Genomic DNA, 10,234 nt, shown 5'->3' on the forward strand with positions numbered 1-10,234 from the left:
CGCCCCGTGAACTTGTCATTTTCAACGTTTCGTTAATTACACCATTTGTGGTTTACGGGTACTGCGTGTAACGATTGGGGTGCTACTCTTCTTTTACGGGGACAGTATTCGGCAAGCCTCCCCATGCATATGCACTTGTGCCGGGAACGGACGGGGCGGTTGAACCAATTTAGGTAGTTGGGATATGGTTGCACACTCATACTGCTCCCTGTGTGTGTGTGTGTGTCTCTCTCTCTCTCCCGGCTTTGAGCGTGCACGTTTGCACAACTTCCTCTCAGTCTCAGCTTCGAGTGTCTTCTCTTTCACATGTCCGCACGTACGTAGACATCCGCCAGATTGAGCGGTAAACCCTACACCTTTATAAATTGACGATAACGCACAGTCGACATTTGAGAACGCGTAGCTTTGAGATGGATGATCTCCACGGAGACGACGAGGCGCACACGTTCCCTCGCTTCCCCTACTTCTCGGCGCCGTCGGCATCGCCGCCACTCGCGTCACCGCTGGCCTCGTCGTCGAACGATCAGCACCACAGCCCGCTCGCCGCAGCGCTCCAGCAGCTGACCCCGCCGCCGTGGCCGTGTTCTCCTCCTGATCTGACCCCTCAGCCGATGCTGCCGGCGATGGTGGAGTTGGACTGGTCGTCCATGTTCCAGATGGGTCCGGTGGCTCCGCCAGAGCAGAAGGAGGAGCAGGCCGCGCAGGCGGATCGGACTCAGGGCGGGGAGAACGACGGCGAGGCGGGTGGCAGCGGAAGTGGTGGCAAAGACAGGGAGAAGGCGGAGGGAAGCGCGGGGAGATCGGGGAAGAAGAAGGTGAGCAAGCCGCGATTCGCGTTCCAGACGAGGAGCGAGAACGATATCCTGGACGACGGCTACCGCTGGAGGAAGTACGGGCAGAAGGCCGTCAAGAACAGCTCCAACCCTAGGTACGACGTACGGTTCGATCGGCTAAGTAAATTTCTCTATATTATTAATCCTGTTAGTCATGCGCGAATGTCGGAATGTGCATCTAAGTAAATTAGCACGCACGGTTTTAGGATTGCATGTACCAATGCTAGTATGAATATTTATGCACTAGTATGCGTTGGTCTTGCATCTGCCAGTTTCTTGTATAGATACTCGCATGCTGCATTTGCATGCCCGATTGCGTTCGTTCTTGTGAGATTGGGAACAGAGCTGGAAGCGGAGGACGTACAGGAGGCTCAACGCCCCCGAACCACTGAATCTGCCGCCATGCCATGCATGTAAACTTAACATGCATGCATGTGCATGACGTAGCCGTTGTAGGTTAGTCTCGGGGTGCGCCAACAATCCCGCATTGATTGTTTGTTTGTTTCAATATATGGTCGACCTGCAAAATGTCAATGGACGGGAAACGAAGTGGTCGCCGCAGCCGTCGCCTACCGGCCGGGCGCCTTCTTTTACCGTTTCTCCCACTAAAAATACTAGTACTAGGCAAGAGATAGTCCCTCCGTCCCAAAATAAATATCTTAACTTTATACTAGATCTAATACAAAGTTGTATTAGACTCAAGACATATATTTTGGGATGATCATCAAACATTGTAATGCTTCTTTCTCTACCAATGTAAAAAGGTGATCTTGGTGCTCACAGAATCCCATTAAGCCAGCTCCCAAAGATATGAGCTATATATAGAGGTAGGGAGTCCAAAATGAATGCCAAACTAATGTGTAACCAATTAAGAGAAGCAAAATGACAATCAAGAAAATATCCACGTAATAGATACCATACAAAAATCCTAACTTTCATAGGGTACAAAGTTTTCAAATGTGCCCACTTCGACACCTAAAGCCTGAGGGAAATCAACAGAGATTATACATTGGACTAAAAGAGAATGTCTTAGATTTATGAGTATTTTATAATTGTAAAGAGATTAAACATAGTGAACGCACAATTTTCGTTAGCATGATTTATACTTACAAAAAGATCCAAATAGTTTGATTAAGCACACAAACCGACTAGAAGGCGGGGTTGATTGAAGGAAGTAATGGTACGATAAAAGGAGAATCAGTTCCTGGCTGCCGAAAGGGCCATCATGGAGATAACTAAAGGGTGATTCGCAGAATGGTTATCAAGACTGTTAAGGCATCACATCTTCTAAATAAACTATAGTGATATACATTTACAATACTCCTACTCACTAATGCTAGCATGTCAATCATCATAAGTTCTTCCAGATTCAGCACATGCATCAGCACCGGTGTCCCTGTTCATCAACTTACTCGCACCTCTTTCAATGTCAGCTTGTCCTCTTTGCTTTGTAGACCTGTCCAAAATTAGATGAAACGAACACATGACAAAAACTACTTCTGAAGGAGATCTCAGCACACATTTAGCAAAGATGATGTGCTCCTAGCAGGAGGTTTTTTGAGTGCGAGCATTCCTAGTGGATTTCGTATTAAGGCACCAACTCACTTTTCCCTGCTTTCCCGCATGTTATTCTTTGTAAAGAACCTTGTATCTTCGTTACACAAGTAATGGATAGCACGAGAGAGGAGAACACCGAGGGCTCCGACTCTAGTTTCCTTTTTTATGTCTTTTCCTTGATGTAATACATTTTTTGCCTTGTTTTTTTTAACTAAATGATGCCCCACACGTTGTTGCGAAAACGTTGCTAAAAATGAATAAATTGTTGCCACAAAAAAATCTAAAACTAATGGAAAATGAGTATAAGCTTAGAAACTATAAAATACAAAGCGTATAAAAAAGAGTGAAAATTATAATTGACAAATGTAATTTCTAACACAATATGAAGATTCAACTCTAATGCAAAAAACTATTTATAACTAATGGGCATAAATTGATGATGTGGCACCATTACAAGCGTAGAATAATGCAAAAAAATATTATTTATGTTTTGCACGCATATTTGCTTATGTGTCATGGTTATATGGTTAAAAAAATTATATAGTAAGTTATAGTTATTTAGGAATAGAGTATTAATTAGACCACTCTCTCCTCCTTGTATGAAGTGGCAGAGCCCCTACCCTTGCCTTAAACAAAGCTGACAATAATAGGGACATGAAGGGGAGCGCCCATGATGCAGCATATGTCAATTAATATATTCCGAAGAACGCTTTGGGCCTGAATAGAAGTATTTTATTTACATGGTAGATCATATGATCTACTCCCTTCATTTTTAAATATATGCATTTTTAGGACATTTTTAATGGTAATTCATAAATTTTCTTTCGCATTCGTTCATGGACATTGGATCATTCTGTGAACACGAATGCGGAAGGACGACATTTAACACTAACATGTATATGTTCACTAGTAAATTTAAATTGAAATGCACTCCGATTCGATGCACACGGGGCACCGGATCGCATGCCCGATCACAACAAAAAGAGGCAAATATGCTTAGTTTTTACATGTCCGGATTCAAAAACACATCAGTCCGACAGTACGTGCATTTCTGTCTTGCCGGACCGACAATCCCATCCAGCTATTTCCCGATCAAGAAGGTGTTGTCGCTACCGCATAGGCAGCCTTTGCCTACGTGCCTGCGTCCGCCTCCGTCGCGTCCTCATAGTCAGCCGCCACCAACGCATATTTCTCCCGCTGCAACATCTGAAAGCGAACGGATTGCATCATCACTCTTGCGTCGGCATCCAAAGAGTCGATATTCAAGGTCAACATCTTGGCGTCCTCGGCATTGGCGGCGATCTTCACCGCTTGTGTTCATGGAACCGTATGTGAATGTTCCTCCAAAAGGTTGTGCCCTTTTTCTCTGTGCCATGGAAAGGATCAAGGCTAGTGGCCAACCATACCTCGCACATCAGCTCGTCCTCCCGCATGTTGAAGCTTTCTCCTCTTCCCTTCTTCTTTGGATCATCGGTTGTATCATCCGGATCATCGTCGTCGTTGTGACCCTTCTCCTCCTCCTCCTCCTTCCCATCGGACTAATACTCTCCGGCGGCCCAATGCTGATGTTGATGTGTGCCATCGCCGATCTGGGTGTACATCTGCTGTGTGGTCGTCTTTGTGTAGGACTGTTGCTGGTAGTTGTTGGACTGGGTGATATCCCAGTCTTCCACCTGCCCGTCCTCATAGCCCCCTTCCCCTCCCCCGCCTCTGTCGTGGATGATGTCGAGCATCTCCCTGTCTGCATCGTACGCCTGCTCCCTGCTCTAGGCATTGCAGCGAACAGCATGTGGGTACCCATATGCTCCTCGGTCGTCGGTTGCGCTCGGACGAGCTGCAGCGAAGAATACTCGGAGAAGAGAGGGGCCGCATTAATGTCAATGATGTAAGGCACCGTACTGGCTGGGGTGCCAAGCTACTTGGCGACATAGTAGTACGGAGGCTTGTAAGGCTCTCGTCACGGCGCCATCTGTGCTGTGTGCGTCTGTTTATCAGCGTATGCCACGTAGCCGAGCCGACCACCACGACCTCCACGCCCATCGCCACCAGTAGGCCCACTAGTGACCAACCGCTTCTTTACTCTGTCCTCCATTGCGGCTTCGCTTTGACGGAGCGAGTTTGCCTCGTCGCGGAGTTGATCTTTCAGACGAGTGTGATGCGCGGATCCACCGGCTCCATCTCCGACGGGTTCTTCGATGGATACATGTGTCGGCGGTAGAAGGAAGGAGTGGGTGGGAGAAAAGAACGGGAAGTGAGCGGAGAGTGGCGGGGAATGGAAGAGGAGAAGTTGGGGATTTTCGTGCGAAACTAGTGCGTGATGCTATACAAAAGTGCAGGCTCCACCTTCCTTTTGGGTGGGTCAAGGGGTAGATAACGACGTTTCTCGTGTCCAGACTCCCGCAAAGCCCCCTCACGTATGTCTACGATTTGCGAAAGAAATCGCATATGGTCCACGTCACGGACCGATATTGGACCGCGTTGGATGGCTTCCGCGGTCCTGACAACATGGTTTGGGCGGTTGTGGATGGTTTGAGGGTCGGCGTTGGAGATGCTCAGATTTTAATATAGACTACATACGAAACAAAATGAGTGATTCTACACGTTAAAATATGTCTATATACACTCGTATGTAGTTGTATTGAAATCTTTAGAATGGCTTATATTTAGAAATGAAGGGAGTAAATTACAGAAAATCAGCAGTTTGTAGGTTAGGTTTAAAGAAAACACTAAGATACATTTTCTTGGCAGAAAACACCATGTCTTTAGTAATGATTTTGCAAAAATCACTGATCAGCGGATCTGTATCTGTTAAGTGAGGTTATGGAACGTTAGCCTGATTGGCAGGCCCCAACTGTCATAATCTCACTTAAAAAAGGCAGATCCGTTGATCAATGGTTTTTGCAAAAGGATTATACAAGACGTATGTTTTTTGCAATAAAAATGTAACCATTGTTTTTTGTAAATCTAGCCTTCAAAGTAGTGATTTTGTGCAATTTTTACTTCATGCATTATTCACGCCGAGTCGATGTTGTGCACAAATTTTCACTATGATTAAGCATCAAATTAATCCATTGCCGTCTTTTTACTTGCGTCTGTAATTAATCCATTACTATCCTGTCATTTCATATGCTTACTTCATCGGTTTTGTACTACTGACCATGAAGGAGCTACTACCGGTGCACCCATCCCACATGCAACGTGAAGAAGCAGGTGCAGCGCCTGGCCAAGGACACGGCCATCGTGGTGACCACGTATGAGGGCGTGCACAACCACCCCTGCGAGAAGCTCATGGAGGCGCTCGGCCCCATCCTGAAGCAGCTCCAGTTCCTCTCCCAGTTCTAATCATCCACATTCAGACGGCAAGCTTCCATAATATAACCTGGCCAAGCCACAAAAATGCAAGTATAATACTCTATGTGGGAGTAAAGGAGGGGGGGGGGGGGGCCTACAACTGCACATATGCATAATGTTTTAATCTCATCGCTCTGGCAATTACATTCTTCGTGTTGATACATCCAAAATAAGGCACAAAATGGATATGGTTTGACAATATTTGTTATGCTTTTCTTTTTATGTACTATATAATTGTATGTGTGTTGTCACGGGCTATAAATACTCTAGTATTGCTATCCCGTGATTTACCTGCTCATATTGATGTGATTGTGTAAATAAATGTTATCAAATCCTACCTACGGAAGACACTTTATTGATCTTTAAGGGTGATGATGTTGAAGCCAACAATATTAGGAGCATTATAAACATATACTCGGCTGCTACATGACAGCTTCTAAACCCCATAAAATTCTCTATGTTGTTTGGAAGTTCTCGCCCGAGTGGAACTATGGGAAGTGTTCTGAAATTGATGCATCTTATCTCCTCAGGTTTTGAGGAGAAGTATTTCGGATTACCAACTTCATATGGTAGAATGTCAAAAGGGAATTTTTCGAAATTTGCACGTCAAAATGACCAACCGACTATTTGCGTACGATGGCCACCCCACACAAGCTCGAAAAGAGGCTCTCGTTAGGGTTGTTGCTTAATCCATCCCAACTTACATCATGAATGTATTCAAGCATCGTGTGAAACTTTGTGATGACCTAAAATGTCTAGTCCGAAATTATTATTGGGTGCACAGAAGGGGAAGAGGAAGATGTTAAACATGTTTCGGTTAGAGTTGTAATCATATAGGAGATCTTATGTAGAGTAGTTTAAGTTAGCTGAGACTTAGCTCCAAATTCGGTTGTAATTAGCTATCTCTATCTCTCTTTCTTTCTCCCCAAGCTGTATCAACTTGAACCGACTTGTATGCGCTCTAGGGATCTTGCGCCCCTCTATATAACACGCAACCGTCTCCCACATCGGGCAAGACGTTTCCGCCATCGCACATGGTATACAAAGCCTTCCTCCTCCTATCGATCTAGATCTCCACATCGCCATTAGTTCCCAAAGCCATGTCTTCCTCCGGTTCCTCCCACCCAAACCTCCACAACCTCGTTACGGAGAAACTTATCCGCACCAACTACGTCTTGTGGCGCGCCCAAATCATGCCGCACATGAGGGGTGCCGGTGTCTTCGGCTATGTCGATGGCACCACACCGGAGGCGGCCAGATCCCTCGTCGTCAAGGACAAAGATGGGAAGGAAACATCTGAAGCCAACCCTCTCCACTCAATCTAGGTCAGGGAGGACCAGCAGGTTCTCGGCTACCTGCTCAACAACCTCTCCAAAGAGGTGCTCATGCAGGTGACTACGATCACCACGTCGCACGCGCTCTGGATGGCTCTGGCAGGCATGTTCTTGTCACGGTCCCTCGACTATGTGAGCAACATTCGCACGACACTCATCAACGCGCATAATGGGTCGCAATCCGCCGCCACCTTCTTCGCCCACATGCACGGCCTCGCGGACGAACTCGGCGCGGCCGGCAAGCCACTTCCGGATGTCGATCTTGTCTCCCACATCCTCCATGGGCTGGCATGGACTAGTATCCCCTCGTCTCCGCCCCCGACGCATGTGTCATGTCGGTAACTCTCGATGAACTCTTTTCCATGATGAGTAACTTTGACCATCGGATGGTACTCTTCTAGGGCTCCGGCGGATTCAAATCCTGCGCTAGCGTATAACGGCCGTGGTGGATCTTCTCCTTCGCGTGGCCGTCCTCGCAACCGAGGCAAGTCTTCCAGTGGCGGCCCCAACAATTGTGGTGGGGGTCGCCGTGGTGGTTCCAACAGATCCTGACCGTATGCCCCGCTGTCAAATCTGTGGCAAGCCTGGGCACACGGCCACAGACTGCTCGTACCGCTACGAAGAAGATGAAGAGGACTTGCAGGACGAAGAAAAAGTAGATGCAACTGCTGATGGCTCCTATGGAATCGACAACAACTGATACGTCGACAGCGGTGCCACAAATCACATAACCAATGAACTTGAGAAGGTGACCATGAACGAAAAATACCGTGGCACGGACCAAATCCATGCTGCTAGTGGTGAAGGTATGAGGATCAACCACATTGGTCATTCAATTTATAATACCCCTCGTCGCAAAATTCATCTTAGAAAAATCTTGCATGTTCCTAGTGCGCACAAAAATCTTCTTTCCGTTCATAGAATAGCCCTTGATAATCATGCCTTCCTTGAATTTCATCCCTGTTTCTTTTTGATAAAGGATCTGGTCATGAAGATAATTCTCTATCGAGGTAGATGTGTTTGAGGGCTCTATCGGTTGATTCCGGAGCATCGAAGATTCAATAAGCAAGTCTATGGAGTTGTCAAACTTTTGTCCACAAGCTGGCATGATAGACTAGGACATGCTTCTTTTTTATTTAGTTGAAAGCTTGCTTAGGAAAAATAAGCTCCCGCATGTTGGTGAGTGTAATCTTGAAACTATTTGTGATTCTTGTCAACGAGCAAAAAGTCATCAATTACCCTATCCCATCTCTACTAGTGTCTCTATAAAACCACTACAATTGATCTTCTCCGATGTTTGGGGTCGTGCCCCTAGTTCAGTTGGTAGACACACGTATTATGTGAGCTTTATTGATGACTATAGCAAGTTTTCCTGGATCTATATTCTTAAGAAAAGATCCGATGTTTTTCAAGTCTTTAAAAAACTTTCAAGCACTTGTTGAACGAAAATTTGATAGCAAAGTCATTGTTGTCCAATCCGATTGGAGAGGGGAGTATGAAAAGTTGAACTCCTTCTTCCGAAACCTTGGCATATCTCATCATGTGTCTTTCCCACATGCTCACCAGCAAAACGGCCCGGCTGAACGTAAGCACCGCCACATAGTTGAGGTTGGCTTCGCTCTTCTAGCTCATGCCGCCATGCCCTTAAAATTATGGGATGAAGCTTTCCTTGTTGCCGTTCATATCATCAGCATGCTCCCAAGTTGTGTCATACAAAATGAAACTCCAGTAGAACACCTTCTTCACATCAAACCTGAATACACTTCCCTTCGTGTTTTCGGTTGTGCATGTTGGCCAAACCTTCGTCCTTACAATAACAGGAAACTCATGTTTCGTTCAAAAGAATGTTTGTTTCTTGGATATAGTGCACAACACAAAGACGTCAAATGCCTTGACATCTCCATAGGCCATGTCTATATTTCTCGTGATGTTGTTTTCGATGAGACATAATTTCCTTTTCGAAACTACATCCAAATGCCGATGCACTTCTTCAAAAAGAAATTCTTCTTCTGCCCGGTTATGATCATGGGGGTGTTAATCATTGTGATGATCATATATTGGCTAATCCTCTTAACAACGACGATGGGTATCTGGATGATCTTGCAGAACACTACAGCCACAACGGTAAAAAAATCGTGTCAAATGGGCTTCATCACATGTGTCGCGGCATGAGGAGCATATCTCCCTCGGGATCTGCACCTGATCCCAGCAGCGAATCTGCGTCAGGCGCAACAGGCACGGTCGCGACATGCACGGTTGGTTTTGCCAAGCACCAACAAACCCCCCCCCCACCTGCCACGCGGTAGGCTAAGGCTAGTCCGGGAGGCGTGCGGTTCACCACCGAACCAATGTGCTACAAGCGACACGCCTCGGTTCGACACGCGGGCACAGGAGCGGCCGAAGCAGATTGCAGCGGGGCCACTGCCTCACAGCCTCATCATGAGCCGCGTCACCCAAGATCTTCTGCGGATCGTGCTTCATCGACTCCTCAGCCCGATGCCACAGAAGATCCCACTGTCGCTGCAGCTTCGTCTGACATGACAACGTCGCCCGACACGGCTGGTGCCCATGGATTCCCATCGGGATCCGTTGCAGCTCGGCCGCAGGCTGCAGGATGTTCTGCGGCGGCCACTCCTGCAGCTATAGCATGCCACACAAGGTTTAAAAACGGAGTAATCCAACCTGTAAATTATAAAAATATACACAAATGTGGTTTAGTGTGTCCTACAGGTGAATCAGGCGAACCTAATACTCTTGAAGCTGCTCTTGATGATGATCGGTGGAAAAAGGCAATGTGTGAAGAATACAAAGCTCTCGAGAAAAATAAAATGTGGCACCTGGTTCCTCCACAGTAAGGTAAAAACCTCATTGAGTGCAAGTGGGTTTTTCGCATAAAAAGAAAGGTTGATGGAACCATTGATCGCTACAAGGATAGACTTGTTGCGAGAAGTTTCAAACAACGGTATGGCATAGACTATGAGGACACCTTTAGTCCAGTTGTAAAAGATGCCAAAATTCGTCTTGTTCTATCTATTATTGTATCCAGGGGATCGAGCCTTCATTAGCTAGATGTACAGAACGCGCTTCTTTACGGTGTTCTGGAGGAGGAAGTGTACATGAGTCAACCTCTTGGGTTTGAAAGCAAACTTGCACCTTCTC

General features: G+C 46.4%; 1 protein-coding gene across 1 annotated transcript; it reads left to right on the forward strand.

Annotated features, from left to right (window-relative positions):
* Positions 1 to 397: 397 nt before the first annotated feature.
* On the forward strand, positions 398 to 6,107 carry LOC123440213 (probable WRKY transcription factor 75). The gene is made up of 2 exons (XM_045116782.1): positions 398 to 928; positions 5,555 to 6,107. The coding sequence occupies exons 1-2, from the start codon at positions 411 to 413 to the stop codon at positions 5,730 to 5,732; spliced, it is 696 nt and encodes a 231-aa protein (XP_044972717.1). The 5' UTR covers positions 398 to 410; the 3' UTR covers positions 5,733 to 6,107.
* The last annotated feature ends 4,127 nt before the right edge of the window (positions 6,108 to 10,234 follow it).

The sequence above is a fragment of the Hordeum vulgare genome, chromosome 3H (assembly GCF_904849725.1).
Source record: "Hordeum vulgare subsp. vulgare chromosome 3H, MorexV3_pseudomolecules_assembly, whole genome shotgun sequence".
Taxonomy (NCBI): Eukaryota; Viridiplantae; Streptophyta; class Magnoliopsida; order Poales; family Poaceae; genus Hordeum; species Hordeum vulgare.